Below are 18,713 nucleotides of genomic sequence, written 5' to 3' on the forward strand. Positions count from 1 at the left end.
CTCTCACCATTTGTGCTTGGAACATAAGGACTCTCCTGGACAGAGATAACGCGGACAGACCCCAAAGGAGAACAGCACTAGTTACATCCGAACTCGCCAGATACAATATCGCCATCGCAGCCTTGAGTGAGACTCAGCTTGCAGGCGAAGGCGAGCTCTGTGAACGGGGATCTGGTTACACCTTCTTCTGGAGTGGACGAGGAAGCGAAGAGCGACGTGAGGCTGGTGTTGGTTTTGCAGTAAAAACAGCACTTGTCAGCAAGCTAGCTGGAATCCCAAAGGGAGTCAACGATAGGCTTATGACCATGAAACTCCCACTGGCATCTGGCCAGAAGCACCTCACCATTGTCAGTGCCTACGCCCCAACCATGACCAACCCGGATGAAGTGAAGGCGAAGTTCTACAAGGACCTTCACTCTGTCATTGCTGCCATCCCTAAAGCAGACAAGCTCATCATTCTTGGGGACTTCAATGCTAGAGTTGGCTCTGACTACATCTCCTGGGATGGAGTGATTGGAAAGCACGGTGTGGGCCACTGCAACCCAAATGGATTGCTTTTGCTTCAGACCTGTGCAGAGCACGAACTGCTGATAACCAACACAGTTTTCTGCCTCCCTACCCGTAACAGGACGTCATGGATGCACCCTCGCTCACAAAGCATTGGCATCTCATCGATTATGTCATCGTCAGGAAAAGGGATAGGCAAGATGTACGTGTAACAAAGACCATGTGCGGCGCCGAGTGTTGGACAGACCATCGCCTTGTTGTCTCGAAGCTGAATATTCGAATCCAGCCCAAGAGACGCCCCCAAGGCCAGAAGGCTCCAAAACGGCTCAACATCGCTAAGCTGAAAAACATCACCATCAAACAGTCCTTTGTGGAGCTGCTGGAAGATCGTCTGGAATCCGCCTCTCTGGACAACCAGAATGTGGAGTCTGACTGGAGGACCCTGCGTGAGCTGATCTATAGTACAGCTTCAGAGACCCAGGGACCCATGACCGAAAAGCACAAAGACTGGTTTGATGAAAACTGTGATGAAATCAAGCAGCTTCTGGATGAGAAACGCCATCTGCATCAAGCCCACCTGAGCAACCCAAAGTCCACATCAAAAAAGGATGCGTACAATGCCATCCACAGGACTGTTCAGCAAAAGTTACGCCAGATGCAGGATAAGTGGCTGAGTGACAAAGCTGATGAGATCCAGGGATATGCTGACAGGCACGATATGAAGAGGTTCTATGATGCCTTAAAAGAAGTCTACGGCCCCACATCCTCAGGATCATCCTCCCTCCTCAGTGCAGATGGGAATACCTTGATCACCGAGAAGGAGAACATTCTCGAACGATGGGCTGAGCACTTCAACAGTGTCTTAAATCGCCCTTCCTCCATAAATGATGAAGCCATAGACCGTCTCCCACAAGTCCCCACCAACGAAGCACTGGACGATCCGCCAACACTTCTTGAGACCCAGAAAGCAATCCGTCTGCTATCCAGTGGCAAAGCACCTGGCTCAGACTCCATACCAGCAGAGGTCTACAAGGATGGAGGCACTGTGCTGACTGAGAAGCTTCATCAGCTGTACTCACTCATGTGGAAAGAAGAGACGATCCCCCAGGATTTCAAAGATGCATCTATCATTCACTTGTACAAGTGAAAGGGGAACTGGCAAGCCTGTGATAACCATCGGGGCATTTCCTTGCTCTCCATCGCAGGCAAGATACTTGCCAGGATCCTACTAAACCGCCTCACAGCACACCTTGACCAAGGTCATTTGCCTGAGAGCCAGTGTGGATTCCGGAAAGAGTGTGGAACCACCGACATGGTGTTTGCTGCAAGGCAGCTGCAAGAGAAATGTCAGGAGCAAAATGCTGATCTGTTCTCCACCTATGTCGTCCTCACTAAGGCCTTCGACACCGTGAGTAGAGAGGGACTGTGGAAGATCATGGCCAAGTACGGATGCCCTCGGAAATTTATTTCCTTGGTCAGCCAATTCCATGAAGGCATGCAGGCTCGAGTCCAGGACAATGGCGAAACATCTGCTCCTTTTCCTGTCACAAATGGTGTCAAGCAAGGCTGCGTCCTGGCTCCAACGCTGTTCAGCCTCATGTTCTCTGCAATGCTTACTGATGCCTTCAGAGATGGCGATGTTGGAATCGGCCTAAAGTACCGAACAGATGGCAAGCTGTTTAACCTCAGAAGGCTTCAAGCAAAAACGAAGGTCATGACAGACATCATCAGAGACTTTTTGTTTGCTGATGACTGTGCCCTCAACGCTGGATCTGAAGCTGACATGCAACTCAGCGTCGACAAGTTTGCCACTGCCAGCAGGAACTTCGGCCTTACCATCAGCACGAGGAAAACTGAAGTTCTCCATCAGCCAGCCCCAGGGAAACCCTACGTTGAGCCCAACATCACAGTCAACAGTCAGAGACTCAGTGCGGTGGAGCGGTTCACATACCTTGGCAGCACACTGTCACGAAATGTGACCATCGATGATGAAGTGAATGTCAGGATTGCAAGAGCAAGTGCAACTTTTGGTAGACTCAATGCAAATGTCTGGAACAGAAGAGGCATTAGTCTTGAGACCAAGCTAAAGGTCTACAGAGCAGTAGTTCTCCCCACACTACTGTACGGCTGCGAAACTTGGACAGTGTACCAACGACATGCCAAGAAGCTGAACCACTTCCACACAACATGCCTCAGGAAGCTACTGAACATCAAGTGGCAAGACAGGACCCCAGACACAGAGGTGCTCGCAAAAGCCACCCTTCCCAGCATCTTCACCATCCTGATGCAGTCCCAGCTTCGCTGGGCTGGACACGTGGCGCGCATGCCAGACCATCGGCTGCCCAAAAGGCTCTTCTATGGCGAGCTGCAACAAGGGAAGAGATCACACGGAGGTCAGAAGAAGCGCTTCAGAGATACTCTGAAAGTCTCTCTGAAAGCGTTTGATATCAACCCTGACTCCTGGGAGGAATCTGCAGTGGACCGTAACAAATGGCGCGCTGCTGTGCACAAAGTTGTGCGAGGCCAACAGGACTGCTGCAGCTGTTGAGAAGAGGCAGGCCAGAAAGTCACGGGCAAACAAGCTCCCTGGCAATGATATGCCTGTCTTTGTCTGCCCCAACTGTCAGTGAACATTTCGTGCGCAGATTGGACTATTCAGCCATCTGCGCACTCACAGATAGATTCATGAGCATCATTCCCCCCACCCCACCACCACTCCCCCCATCCCCCATCCCCCATCTGGATGACAACGATGGTCATCATCGATCTCGATGGACACACCACAAGGGTGCATGTAACAGGGAACATATCTTCATCACAGAGGGTTATAAACAGTCTACAGTGATGTCAGTGCATGTAAGGGGGAACATATCTTCACTACAGCGGCTGTAAAAAGTCTACAGTGATGTCAGTGTATGTAAGGGGGATGTCAGTGCATGTAAGGGGGAACATATCTTTATCACAAGGGCTATAAAAAGTCTACGGTGATGTCAGTGCATGTAAGGGGGAACATATCTTCACCACAGAGGGTTATAAACAGTCTACAGTGATGTCAGTGCATGTAAGGGGGAACATATCTTCACTACAACAGCTGTAAAAAGTCTACAGTGATGTCAGTGCATGTAAGGGGGAGGGGAACATATCTGCATCACAAGGGCTATAAACAGTCTACAGTGATGTTAGTGCATGTCAGGGGGATGTCAGTGCATGTAAGGGGGAACATATCTTCACCACAGAAGCAAAACAATCCAAAATCCACAGGTGTGGGCAAACAATCATCCAGCCAGTGAAATGATCACAGCACCAGCTTTGGAAATGATCCATGCCGGCCCTTTCACATATTTACTGTTAACTTTTCATTAATCATATTCTTTTGCTTTTGCTTTAAGTATTCATTTTGTGTTAATGATTCCTATTTTATTGTTTTCAGTTTCAGTTGTAGAAACATGCAGTAAAAATTGTTGTAAAGATTGTCATCAGTGTGTATCACTAATAGCTCATAATAAGATTAAACAGTGGCAGTATAGGTTTTCACAGAGATCTGTGGTGTAGAACAGTTTTTCCAATGAACAAAGCACCACCCCACTCGTGTCTTCTCACAAATGCCCACACTCACTCATGTGCATGATTTTTCTGCACAGTTTTGCTGAGGACAACCCTTGTATCGCTATGGGTTCTTTTATGTGTGCAAAATGCATGCAGCTTACAGGACCTCGATCCATCATCTCATATGAAAGAATAGTCAGGCCAACAATGTTATTGCTGTGGGTTCCTTTTCATGCTGTAAATGTATGCTGCACACAGGACTTTGATCCATCTTCTCTTTCAGAAGACTAGTCATAGGTAGTCAAACAGTCTGTTGGCCAGTAAACAGCAAATCTGTCACTCCATTAGCCAAGTATCCACAACTGACCACCTGTTAAACTCCTCCTCCTCATCTTCTCTCTCAACTCTGTGAGAGGTCACTAGGTGCACTGCACAGGAAAAAAAACAACACACTGTTCACCAGATTCCTCCAGGTCTGTCAGTTGTGTGTCAAAGCCTGGGTCTCTGCAAACTTAGGTATGTACCACTATTTGACTTAGCCACACATTGCAGGGTTACCTGATGACATTGCCATGGAAGAACTCTCTGGTGGCTCTGGACATGGACTTTGTGGTCAAGCTGACGGACAGTGTGGGTCAGTGCCCCATCAAGCCCCTCCAGCTGGCTGTCCCTGCCCTGGGTGAAGCCGCCTGCGTCTGGGACAACGAGACTCACATTTATCCCAAAGCTGGCGACTACGACCCTCACCGAGTCAGTGCAGCAACACCCTTGTCTTTCTTTCAGTCGATGGCAGTTTGTGTGTGAAAAAATAACTGAGGCACACAGAAGGAGAGGGAGAATGAATGAATGAATGAATGAATGAATGATTTTTTTTTTTCTGAGGGTAATAGAGTAAGCAAACGATTGCTTTTTTTCATCCAGCCCTCAAAACGGAAAAATGTCAAAAGAAAAGGTGTAAAGAAAGACCACAAGAAATGAGTAAATGTTAAACAAATTCATAGAAGAGAGAGTGAGAGAGAGAGAGACAGAGAGAGAATTTTCTTTTCTGAGGGTAATAGAGTAAGCAAGACAATGCTTTATTTTATCACCCAGGCCTCGAAGGATAAACAGTAAAATAAAACAAAGGGGGAAACCATTATATCAATACAGCATGCACATTATGATCATGGTTACAAAAATGTAAACTGAGAGAGAGAAAGACAGACAGACAGACAGAAACAGAGAGATAGAAACGCTACATAAGAAAGAGCTGTAATTCTACAGTGAAACAAAGGCTCTTCAAGTTATTGCTGTTCAACGCTAAACAAGGAAGAACTGTAATGCTATAGTGAAACAAAGGCACTTCAAGCCATTGCTGTTCAACGCTAAACAAGGAAGAACTGTAATGCTATAGTGAAACAAAGGCACTTCAAGCCATTGCTGTTCAACGCTAAACAAGGAAGAACTGTAATGCTATAGTGAAACAAAGGCACTTCAAGCCATTGCTGTTCAACGCTAAACAAGGAAGAACTGTAATGCTATATTGAAACAAAGGCTCTTCAAGTTATTGCTGTTCAACGCTAAACAAGGAAGAACTGTAATGCTATAGTGAAACAAAGGCTCTTCAAGCCATTGCTGTTCAACGCTAAACAAGGAAGAACTGTAATGCTATAGTGAAACAAAGGCTCTTCAAGTTATTGCTGTTCAACGATAAACAAGGAAGAACTGTAATGCTATAGTGAAACAAAGGCACTTCAAGCCATTGCTGTTCAACGCTAAACAAGGAAGAACTGTAATGCTATAGTGAAACAAAGGCTCTTCAAGTTATTGCTGTTCAACGCTAAACAAGGAAGAACTGTAATGCTATAGTGAAACAAAGGCACTTCAAGTTATTGCTGTTCAACGATAAACAAGGAAGAACTGTAATGCTATATTGAAACAAAGGCACTTCAAGCCATTGCTGTTCAACGCTAAACAAGGAAGAACTGTAATGCTATAGTGAAACAAAGGCTCTTCAAGTTATTGCTGTTCAACGCTAAACAAGGAAGAACTGTAATGCTATAGTGAAACAAAGGCACTTCAAGTTATTGCTGTTATTGCTGTTCAATGATAAACAAGGAAGAACTGTAATGCTATAGTGAAACAAAGGCACTTCAAGTTATTGCTGTTCAACGCTAAACAAGGAAGAACTGTAATGCTATAGTGAAACAAAGGCACTTCAAGTTATTGCTGTTCAATGATAAACAAGCCATTTAGGGCAACCATTTGTTTACTTTGCAGTGTTCCATGTTATTTAATGTTTCCTTTTGAGGTGAGCTGATCTTGATGCCTAGTCTAAACAGTTGCCACTGTTCAGGTTATCTAGGATGCATGATCGGTCTCTAGAAATGTGAAACAACAAGACATTTGTATATGTCAGTTCTGTGAAATTAGCTATCTGACTTTTTTCTTTCTTTTTTTTTCCAACATATGAGGTCACTCAGTAGAGCAGCTAATCAATTCAGATCTTTTTTACCTGTATCCTCTCGGATTGGTCATATCCAGAAAATGTCAGAAAGAATAATTTTATTTTCCTGTGCCTATACACACAGACACATGGTAGGGACAGCCTTTCTCTTTGTGAAATCAGATCAGTGCATGTTGCAAAGTTTGTTGCTGTTGTTTGTGTTTGAATCTTGTCCCAAACCTGATTGAGGGGCACGTTAACACAATGTTTGTGTCCATGCATGCTTGAAGCTTTATTTCTGTGATCATTATTGTTTTATGTATGTATTGTATTGTGTTGTGTTATATTGTATTGTACTGTACTGTACTGTACTGTACAGTACTATACTTCACTGTGTAGTTCTATACTGTACTGTATTGTACTGTATCATGTTGTAATGTATTGTATTACTTTTTGTCACAACATATTTTTCTGTGTGAAATTTGGGCTACTCTCCCCAGGGAGAGCATGTTGCCATAGTGCAAAGCCAGCCATATATATGTTGTGTTTAAAAAAAAAAAAATTTATTCAGTTTTTAAATTTTAATTTTAATCTTTTTTTTCTGTTGATTGACTCATGCTCCCATTGTTGAGAAAACATAACTGCATCATCTTAGGACTATGATGGATGACCAAGAACTGATTATGAATATCTTTTTTATTTTTCTAATAGGCTCGACTTCTGCGCTGGGCACTGCAGTACTTCGGTGTGATGCGTGTGCCCAATGTTCGAATGTCGACCTCTGACCACCTGTACCTCTTCCTCACCCTGGGCGCCCTGGGTGCTGCTCCAGTCACCTTGGTAAATACCTGCCATCCTGTCTGTTGTGGTCAATACCTGTCGTCCTGTCTGTTGTGGTCAATACCTGTCATCCTGTCTGTTGTGGTGAATACCTGTCATCCTGTCTGTTGTGGTCAATACCTGTTGTCCTGTCTGTTGTGGTCAATACCTGTCGTCCTGTCTTTGTGGTCAATACCTGTCATCCTGTCTGTTGTGGTGAATACCTGCCATCCTGTCTGTTGTGGTCAATACCTGTCGTCCTGTCTGTTGTGGTCAATACCTGTCATCCTGTCTTTGTGGTCAATACCTGTCATCCTGTCTGTTGTGGTCAATACCTGTCGTCCTGTCTGTTGTGGTCAATACCTGTCATCCTGTCTGTTATCCTGTCTGTTGTGATCAGTACCTGTCATCCTGTCTGTTGTGGTCAATACCTGTCGTCCTGTCTGTTGTGGTCAATACCTGTCATCCTGTCTGTTATCCTGTCTGTTGTGATCAATACCTGTCGTCCTGTCTGTTATCCTGTCTGTTGTGATCAATACCTGTCGTCCTGTCTTTTGTGATCAATACCTGTCATCCTGTCTGTTGTGATCAATACCTGTCGTCCTGTCTGTTATCCTGTCTGTTGTGATCAATACCTGTCGTCCTGTCTGTTATCCTGTCTGTTGTGATCAATACCTGTCCTGTCTGTTGTGATCAATACCTGTCGTCCTGTCTGTTATCCTGTCTGTTGTGGTCAATACCTGTCATCCTGTCTGTTGTGGTGAATAGCTGTTATCCTGTCTGTTGTGGTCAATACCTGTCATCCTGTCTGTTATCCTGTCTGTTGTGGTCAATACCTGCCATCCTGTCTGTTGTGGTCAATACCTGTCATCCTGTCTGTTGTGGTGAATAGCTGTTATCCTGTCTGTTGTGGTCAATACCTGTCATCCTGTCTGTTATCCTGTCTGTTGTGGTGAATACCTGCTGTCCTGTCTTTGTGGTCAATACCTGTCGTCCTGTCTGTTGTGGTCAATACCTGTCATCCTGTCTGTTGTGGTCAATACCTGTCGTCCTGTCTGTTATCCTGTCTGTTGTGGTCAATACCTGTCATCCTGTGTTTGTGGTCAATACCTGTCGTCCTGTCTGTTGTGGTCAATACCTGTCATCCTGTCTGTTGTGGTCTGTACCTGCTGTCCTGTCTGTTGTGGTCAATACCTGTCGTCCTGTCTGTTATCCTGTCTGTTGTGGTCAATACCTGTCATCCTGTCTGTTTTCCTGTCTGTTGTGGTCAATACCTGTCATCCTGTCTGTTGTGGTCAATACCTGTCATCCTGTCTGTTGTGGTCAGTACCTGTCGTCCTGTCTGTTATCCTGTCTTTTGTGGTCAATACCTGTCATCCTGTCTGTTTTCCTGTCTGTTGTGGTCAATACCTGTCGTCCTGTCTGTTGTGGTCAATACCTGTCGTCCTGTCTGTTATCCTGTCTGTTGTGGTCAATACCTGTCATCCTGTCTGTTTTCCTGTCTGTTGTGGTCAATACCTGCCATCCTGTCTGTTGTGGTGAATAGCTGTTATCCTGTCTGTTGTGGTCAATACCTGTCATCCTGTCTGTTATCCTGTCTGTTGTGGTGAATACCTGCTGTCCTGTCTTTGTGGTCAATACCTGTCGTCCTGTCTGTTGTGGTCAATACCTGTCATCCTGTCTGTTGTGGTCAATACCTGTCGTCCTGTCTGTTATCCTGTCTGTTGTGGTCAATACCTGTCATCCTGTGTTTGTGGTCAATACCTGTCGTCCTGTCTGTTGTGGTCAATACCTGTCATCCTGTCTGTTGTGGTCTGTACCTGCTGTCCTGTCTGTTGTGGTCAATACCTGTCGTCCTGTCTGTTATCCTGTCTGTTGTGGTCAATACCTGTCATCCTGTCTGTTTTCCTGTCTGTTGTGGTCAATACCTGTCATCCTGTCTGTTGTGGTCAGTACCTGTCGTCCTGTCTGTTATCCTGTCTTTTGTGGTCAATACCTGTCATCCTGTCTGTTTTCCTGTCTGTTGTGGTCAATACCTGTCGTCCCGTCTGTTGTGGTCAATACCTGTCGTCCTGTCTGTTATCCTGTCTGTTGTGGTCAATACCTGTCATCCTGTCTGTTTTCCTGTCTGTTGTGGTCAATACCTGCCATCCTGTCTGTTGTAGTCAATACCTGTCGTCCTGTCTGTTATCCTGTCTGTTGTGGTCAATACCTGTCATCCTGTCTGTTTTCCTGTCTGTTGTGGTCAATACCTGTCGTCCTGTCTGTTATCCTGTCTTTTGTGGTCAATACCTGTCGTCCTGTCTGTTGTGGTCAATACCTGTCGTCCTGTCTGTTGTGGTCAGTACCTGCTGTCCTGTCTGTTGTGGTGAATACCTGCTGTCTTGTCTGTTGTGGTCAATACCTGTCGTCCTGTCTGTTGTGGTCAATACCTGTCATCCAGACTTTGTGGTGAATAGCTGTCATCCTGTCTGTTGTGGTCAATACCTGTCGTCCTGTCTTTGTGGTCAGTACCTGCTGTCCTGTCTTTTGTGGTCAATACCTGTCATCCTGTCTTTGTGGTCAATACCTGTCGTCCTGTCTGTTGTTGTCAATACCTGTCATCCTGTCTGTTGTGGTCAATACCTGCTGTCCTGTCTGTTGTGGTCAATACCTGTCGTCCTGTCTGTTGTGGTCAGTACCTGTCGTCCTGTCTTTGTGGTCAATACCTGTCATCCTGTCTTTGTGGTCAATACCTGTCGTCCTGTCTTTGTGGTCAGTACCTGCTGTCCTGTCTGTTGTGGTCAATACCTGTCATCCTGTCTGTTGTGGTCAATACCTGTCGTCCTGTCTGTTATCCTGTCTGTTGTGGTCAATACCTGTCATCCTGTCTGTTGTGATCAATACCTGCCGTCCTGTCTGTTGTGGTCAGTACCTGCCATCCTGTCTGTTGTGGTCAATACCTGTCGTCCTGTCTTTGTGGTCAATACCTGTCATCCTGTCTTTGTGGTCAATACCTGCCATCCTGTCTGTTGTGGTCAATACCTGTCGTCCTGTCTGTTGTGGTGAATACCTGCTGTCTTGTCTGTTGTGGTCAATACCTGTCATCCTGTCTGTCATCCTGTCTGTTGTGGTCAATACCTGTTGACCTGTCTGTTGTGGTCAGTACCTGTCATCCTGTCTGTTGTGGTCAATACCTGTCGTCCTGTCTGTTATCCTGTCTGTTGTGGTCAATACCTGCTGTCCTGTCTGTTATCCTGTCTGTTGTGGTCAATACCTGTCATCCTGTCTGTTGTGGTCAATACCTGTCATCCTGTCTGTTATCCTGTCTGTTGTAGTCAATACCTGCTGTCCTGTCTGTTGTGGTCAATACCTGTTGACCTGTCTGTTGAGGTCAATACCTGTCATCCTGTCTGTTGTGGTCAATACCTGTCATCCTGTTGTTGTGGTCAGTACCTGCTGTCCTGTCTGTTGTGGTCAATACCTGCCATCCTGTCTGTTGTAGTCAATACCTGTCGTCCTGTCTGTTATCCTGTCTGTTGTGGTCAGTACCTGTTGACCTGTCTTTACCTGCCATGTGTTTGGGATTGAGTACCATGTCTGCACCGTATAAAAGCTCGAATAGGCATGCAGGCACAGTGCCAACCCATCTTTTTTGCACTCATATATATTAGAGAGTGAGAAAGAAGAAACAGAAAGAGAGACAGAGAAAGAGAGAGTAAAGCTGTAATGAAAGCTATTCTGGAATGTTTGTGTCCTCTTTGTCTTCTTCTTCACTCTGAACTGTGTGAAGAGTCATTGGGACCCTGTATGGAAGAAGTGTGTGAAGAGTCATTGGGACCCTGTATGGAAGAAGTGTGTGAAGAGTCATCGGGACCCTGTATGGAAGAACTGAAGAGTCATCGGGACCCTGTATGGAAGAAGTGAAGAGTCATTGGGGCCCTGTATGGAAGAAGTGAAGAGTCATTGGGACCCTGTATGGAAGAACTGAAGAGTCATTGGGACCCTGTATGGAAGAAGTGTGTGAAGAGTCATCGGGACCCTGTATGGAAGAAGTGTGTGAAGAGTCATCGGGACCCTGTATGGAAGAAGTGTGTGAAGAGTCATCGGGACCCTGTATGGAAGAAGTGTGTGAAGAGTCATCGGGACCCTGTATGGAAGAAGTGTGTGAAGAGTCATCGGGACCCTGTATGGAAGAAGTGTGTGAAGAGTCATCGGGACCCTGTATGGAAGAACTGAAGAGTCATTGGGACCCTGTATGGAAGAAGTGTGTGAAGAGTCATCGGGACCCTGTATGGAAGAACTGAAGAGTCATCGGGACCCTGTATGGAAGAAGTGTGTGAAGAGTCATCGGGACCCTGTATGGAAGAAGTGTGTGAAGAGTCATCGGGACCCTGTATGGAAGAACTGAAGAGTCATTGGGACCCTGTATGGAAGAAGTGTGTGAAGAGTCATCGGGACCCTGTATGGAAGAACTGAAGAGTCATTGGGACCCTGTATGGAAGAAGTGTGTGAAGAGTCATCGGGACCCTGTATGGAAGAAGTGAAGAGTCATTGGGACCCTGTATGGAAGAACTGAAGAGTCATTGGGACCCTGTATGGAAGAACTGAAGAGTCATTGGGACCCTGTATGGAAGAACTGAAGAGTCATTGGGACCCTGTATGGAAGAAGTGAAGAGTCATTGGGACCCTGTATGGAAGAAGTGTGTGAAGAGTCATTGGGACCCTGTATGGAAGAACTGAAGAGTCATTGGGACCCTGTATGGAAGAAGTGTGTGAAGAGTCATTGGGACCCTGTATGGAAGAAGTGTGTGAAGAGTCATTGGGGCCCTGTATGGAAGAACTGAAGAGTCATTGGGACCCTGTATGGAAGAAGTGTGTGAAGAGTCATTGGGACCCTGTATGGAAGAAGTGTGTGAAGAGTCATTGGGACCCTGTATGGAAGAACTGAAGAGTCATTGGGACCCTGTATGGAAGAAGTGTGTGAAGAGTCATTGGGACCCTGTATGGAAGAACTGAAGAGTCATTGGGGCCCTGTATGGAAGAACTGAAGAGTCATTGGGACCCTGTATGGAAGAAGTGTGTGAAGAGTCATTGGGACCCTGTATGGAAGAAGTGAAGAGTCATTGGGGCCCTGTATGGAAGAAGTGTGTGAAGAGTCATTGGGGCCTTGTATGGAAGAAGTGTGTGAAGAGTCATTGGGACCCTGTATGGAAGAAGTGTGTGAAGAGTCATTGGGACCCTGTATGGAAGAAGTGAAGAGTCATTGGGGCCCTGTATGGAAGAAGTGAAGAGTCATTGGGACCCTGCATGGAAGAAGTGAAGAGTCATTGGGGCCCTGTATGGAAGAAGTGTGTGAAGAGTCATTGGGACCCTGTATGGAAGAAGTGTGTGAAGAGTCATTGGGACCCTGTATGGAAGAAGTGAAGAGTCATTGGGGCCCTGTATGGAAGAAGTGAAGAGTCATTGGGGCCCTGTATGGAAGAAGTGTGTGAAGAGTCATTGGGACCCTGTATGGAAGAAGTGAAGAGTCATTGGGACCCTATATGGAAGAAGTGTTCACCAAATTCCTCCAGCTCTGTTGGTTGTGTGTCAAAGCCTGGGTCTCTGCTGGTTTTCCTGTCCATTTTGCAATGTGTCACCCCCCCCCCCCCTCTTTTTCTCTCAGTAGTTCCAGGGAGATTGTTTTTGCAGTGCCATTGGACTTTGTTACATGGCCAGGCAAATGATGATATTCTATTCTATTGTAGGATGACTTCAGAAAAGAAGGGGACGACAGGAAGAACAAGATGGTGGTGATGCAAAGGACCTACCACTTCCTCCACTCTCTCACCAACAGTCTGCTGGCGTTCATCCTCACCCGCTGTGCTCGCTTCTCACGGCCTGTCTTGCTGCGGCAGGAGGGTGGTGTGTTCCAGAGTGGAGCGGTGCAGACTGTGGTCAAGAAATGCTTCAAAGGACAGGGTGAGGAATGGAACCTGTGTCATTCAGAAGCTCAGGATGAGGGGTGTGCTATTCAAAGCACAGGATAAGGGGTGTGCTACTCAAAGGACAGGATAAGGGGTGTGCTATTCAAAGCACAGGATAAGGTATGTGCTATTCAAAGGACAGGATAAGGGGTGTGCTATTCAAAGCACAGGATAAGGGGTGTGCTATTCAAAACACAGGATAAAGTATGCACTATTCAAAGCACAGGATAAGGGGTGTGCTCTTCAAAGGACAGGATAAGGGGTGTGCTATTCAAAGCACAGGATAAGGGGTGTGCTATTTGAAGCACAGGATAAGGTGTGTGCTATTCAAAGGACAGGATGAGGTGTGTGCTATTCAAAGGACAGGATAAGGGGTGTGCTATTTAAAGCACAGGATGAGGTATGTGGTATTCAAAGGACAGGATAAGGTATGTGCTATTCAAAGGACAGGATAAGGGGCGTGCTATTCAAAGCACAGGATAAGGGATGTGCTATTCAAAGGACAGGATAAGGTATGTGCTATTCAAAGCACAGGATGAGGTGTGTGCTATTCAAAGGACAGGATAAGGGGTGTGCTATTTAAAGCACAGGATGAGGTATGTGGTATTCAAAGGACAGGATAAGGTATGTGCTATTCAAAGGACAGGATAAGGGGCGTGCTATTCAAAGCACAGGATAAGGGACGTGCTATTCAAAGGACAGGATAAGGTATGTGCTATTCAAAGCACAGGATAAGGGGTGTGCTATTCGAAGCACAGGATAAGGTGTGTGCTATTCAAAGGACAAGGATGAGGTATGTGCTATTCAAAGCACAGGATAAGGGGTGTGCTATTCAAAGGACAGGATAAGGTGTGTGCTCTTCAAAGGACAGGATAAGGGGTGTGCTATTCAAAGGACAGGATGAGGTACGTGCTATTCAAAGCACAGGATAAGGGGTGTGCTATTCAAAGGACAAGATAAGGGGTGTGATATTCAAAGCACAGGATAAGGTATGTGCTATTCAAAGGACAGGATAAGGTATGTGGTATTCAAAGCACAGGATAAGGAGTGTGCTCTTCAAAGGACAGGGTAAGGGGTGTGCTATTCAAAGGACAGGATAAGGAGTGTGCTCTTCAAAGGACAGGATAAGGTGTGTGCTATTCAAAGCACAGGATGAGGTATGTGGGATTCAAAGGACAGGATAAGGTATGTGCTATTCAAAGGACAGGATAAGGTGTGTGCTATTCAAAGGACAGGATAAGGTATGTGCTGTTCAAAGTACAGGATAAGGTGTGTGCTATTCATAGGACATGATAAGGTATTTGCTGTTCAAAGTACAGGATAAGGTGTGTGCTATTCATAGGACATGATGAGTTATGTGCTGTTCAAAGTACAGGATAAGGGGTGTGCTATTCAAAAGACAGGATAAGGTGTGTTATATTCAAAGGACAGGATAAGGTGTGTTCTATTCAAAGCACAGGGTAATGTGTGTTCTATTCAGAAAGTGGTTTAAGGAATATCACAGAATGACAGAAGCTTACTGTTTGGCCAACAGCAAAGTGAGAGCTGTGCATCAATGGTGTCTCCATTGCAATGGTAATTCATTTACAGCTAAGTCTTTTGTGGAGGACTATGATTCTGAAACTAGGAGGCAAAATTGCTCTAGCTTTTAGTGCTGCAGTCTTGGGGGCTAGTTGGCCTTTGGGAACCATCCCACTGCCAACTGTCCTAAAACCCTTTTGGCCAAGAGAGCAGGGATGTAACTTGGGCAAGACTCTCTCTGTTATGATCAAATTCAAACCCAGATAATTGGGACAGCAGTTGCCTCCTCTGCTGTTCTGATGGTCATTGTCAGACACGACTGTCATACACTTAAGAATAAGGAATATGCTGCTCAAAGAACAGGGTTTAATTCAAACAACAGGATAAGGAGTGTGCCATTCAAAGGACAGGATAAAGAATGTGCCATTCAAAGGACAGGATAAGGAATGTGCCATTCAAAGGACAGGATAAGAAATATACTGTTCGAAGGATATAATGAGAAATGTGCTATTCGAAGGACAGAACTGAGAAATGTGCTATTTAAAGGAAAAGATAAGGAATGGTACCTATGTACCTATGCTATGCAGATGACAGGATAAAGTATGGAACCTATGTACCTATGCTGTGCAGATGACAGGATAAAGTATGGAACCTATGTACCTATGCTATGCAGATGACAGGATAAAGTATGGAACCTATGTACCTATGCTGTGCAGATGACAGGATAAAGTATGGAACCTATGTACCTATGCTATGCAGATGACAGGATAAAGTATGGAACCTATGTACCTATGCTGTGCAGATGACAGGATAAAGTATGGGACCAATGTTATTCAAAGGACATGAAAAGGAATATGTTGTTCAAAGGACAGGGTGAAGAATGTGCTTTTCTTAAAGACAGGATGATGAATGTGCTATTCAGAGGACCGGGTGAAGAATGTGCTTTTCTTAAAGACAGGATAATGAATGTGCTATTCAAAGGACAGGGTGAAGAATGTGCTTTTCTTAAAGACAGGATAATGAATGTGCTATTCAAAGGACAGGGTGAAGAATGTGCTTTTCTTAAAGACAGGATAATGAATGTGCTATTCAAAGGACAGGGTGAAGAATGTGCTTTTCTTAAAGACAGGATAATGAATGTGCTATTCAGAGGACAGGGTAAGGACTGGAACCTGTCTTTTCAAAGGAAAGGATAAAAATATGCTATTCAAGGAACCTGTGTTTTTCAACGAACAGGGTAAAGAACAGAACCTATACTTTTCACAGGACAGGATGAGGAATATGCTGTTCAAAGGATATGTTAAGTAGTGTTCTATTCAAAGGACAATAAAGAATATGCTGCTCAAAGGACACAGTGAGGAATATGCTATTCAAAGGATATGTTGTTCTATTCAAAGGACAGAATAAGGAATATGGTGTTCAAAGGACAGGATGAGGAATATGCTGTTCAAAGGATATGTTAAGGAGTGTTCTATTCAAAGGACAGAATCTGTTCAAAGGACAGAGTGAGGAATATGCTATTCAAAGGATATGATAAGGAGTGTTCTATTCAAAGGACAGAATCTGTTCAAAGGACAGAGTGAGGAATATGCTATTCAAAGGATATGTAAATGAGTGTTCTCTTCCGGGAGTGGTTCGTCCTCTATTGGTCTCCACCGGCACCCAGCTCTCACCTATGGGTCCTAGAAGCTGCTAGCATGCGGCAGCGCCCAACCCCCGGGCAACGGCTTTGACAGGCTGGCTAAACTAGGTGAGGGTAGCCGACGGGTCTCAAACCTTTGGTGAGTTAGGGCTTGTCTACTCAAGCATGTGAAGACTGGATCCGGCGGACTCTGCGGAAGAAACCTTCATGGTTCAACGGAGAGGAAGGCGGTTGCAGCAGAGCACTGTGGATTGCTGAGGGAAGGATGAGGCACATAGGACATCCTGGTCATCCACTACATCTGTTTCCATCTCCAGTCGTCTTGACCTCATCTTGCCACTGGATACAGACGGTCTCGGACAAGAGAGTGAGGTTGACGGTGCGCAACCCCTCCTCACTATAAACAAAGTCATTGCGCAAGTCATCAGTCATCCTTCATCCCATACCATCATTTCCCCAAAGCCCTGTGGCGACAGGCAAGCAACGAAGCGACAGGTGTGGGTACACTGGCAGTCGTAGCCGCGGACCTGCACACAGGCGTCTCAGGCCATAGGGTCGTTTTTCACTGACTGGAGCAGCAGTGGAGATCGGCAGCCCCCTGAGCGACTGAGCAGCCCTCTTCAGGACAGCACTGCTCACCTTCATGGCATGAGTGCCCTAAACATTGCCTGCTCCACACCACCCTAGTCAGCATACCACGGCTGATGGGGACCCTACTCAAGCGGTCGACACACAAAGGAAAGAAAGAAGAAAACAAGGAGCACTCCATTGACCATTGCCACATGGAACGTGCGTACGCTTCTGGACAGAGGCGACTCAGACAGACCACAGAGACGCACAGCACTCATTGTAAGTGAACTAGCCAGGTACAACATCGACATCGCTGCCTTAAGTGAGACCAGAGTGGCAGAAGAAGGCGAACTCTGTGAGCGAGGCGCAGGCTACACCTTCTTTTGGAGTGGTCGCGAACCTGGAGATGTGAGGCTGGAGTTGGCTTTGCAGTAAAGACAACCTTCGTTGGCAAGCTGGATGGCCCCCCGAAAGGAGTGAACGATCGCCTGATGACGATGAAACTCCCTTTATGCAACGGGAAGAAGTTTACCACCATTGTCAGTGCCTACGCACCCACCATGATCAACCCGGATGAGATCAAGGACAAGTTCTACAAGGACCTGAACGCTGTCATCACCACTGTTCCCATCACAGACAAGCTCATCATTCTTGGTGAATTTAACATGAGAGTTGGCTGTGACAGCACCTCCTGGGGTTGGCAAATGTAACAGCAATGGTCAACTACTTCTCCAGACATGTGCCGAGCACGACCTTCTTATCACAAACACCGTCTTCTGCCTCTCTACCCATAACAGGACGTTATGGATGCATCCTCGCTCTGGACATTGGCATCTCATCGATTTTGTCATCGTCAGGAAGAGGGACAGGCAGGACGTACGAGTCACGAGGGCCATGTGTGGCGCCGAGTGCTGGACAGACCACCACCTTATCGTCACCAAACTCAACCTCCGCATCCAGCCCAAGAGACGGCCTCAGGGCATGAAAGCACCCAAACGCCTGAATGTCAACAAGCTGGAGCTAGGCAACATCAAGCAGAGCTTTGCTGACACCCTGGAGGAACGCCTTGAGTCCACCGTGCTGGACAACCAGAATGTGGAGGCAACATGGGGCGCACTGCATGAGACAGTGTACAACACTGCCATGGAGTGCCTGGGGCCTTCTGCCAGGAAGCACAAAGACTGGTTTGATGAGAACTGCACTGAGATCAAGCAGCTGCTGGAAGACAAACGCCAAGCCTACAGAGCCCACATTGAAGATCCCAAGTCACAGTCAAAGAAAGACATACTGAAGAGCGCACACAGCACCATCCAGCTGAAGCTGCGGCAGATGCAGGATTCCTGGTTGAGCAACAAAGCTGATGAGATCCAGGGCTTTGCAGACAGGAACGACATGAAGAACTTCTATAACGGCCTGAAAGAAGTCTATGGTCCCACCACCTCTGGATCTGCTCCACTCCTCAGTGCTGATGGTTCTACCCTAATCACTGACAAGGACGGGATCCTTGAGAGATGGGCTGAGCACTTTGACAGCGTACTGAACCGCCCTTCCACCATCAATGATGAAGCCATCGACCGACTCCCCCAGGTGCCAGTCAGTGAGTCGTTGGATGCCATTCCAACTTTGGAGGAGACCCAGAAAGCTATCCGTCTGCTATCCAATGGCAAAGCCCCTGGCTCAGACTCCATTCCAGCTGAGGTCTACAAAGAAGGTGGTATGGCGCTGACTGAGAAGC

At 46.2% G+C, this 18,713-nt stretch overlaps 1 protein-coding gene across 7 annotated transcripts in view; it reads left to right on the top strand.

The window, feature by feature from the left end:
- LOC143283637 (uncharacterized) overlaps positions 1–18,713 on the top strand; it is a 393,825-nt gene that overhangs the window by 129,866 nt on the left and 245,246 nt on the right. For all 7 annotated transcript variants that reach the window (XR_013055424.1, XR_013055425.1, XR_013055423.1 and 4 more), the window contains 3 exons: positions 4,606–4,803; positions 7,190–7,318; positions 13,027–13,240. Coding sequence is in view for 4 of the 7 variants with exons in the window: in XM_076589820.1 (XP_076445935.1) it covers positions 4,606–4,803; positions 7,190–7,318; positions 13,027–13,240 (541 nt within the window). In the remaining 3 variants the exon portion in view is untranslated. The remainder of the gene's footprint in view (positions 1–4,605; positions 4,804–7,189; positions 7,319–13,026; positions 13,241–18,713) is intronic.

The sequence above is a fragment of the Babylonia areolata genome, chromosome 7, assembly GCF_041734735.1.
Source record: "Babylonia areolata isolate BAREFJ2019XMU chromosome 7, ASM4173473v1, whole genome shotgun sequence".
NCBI lineage: Eukaryota > Metazoa > Mollusca > Gastropoda > Neogastropoda > Buccinidae > Babylonia > Babylonia areolata.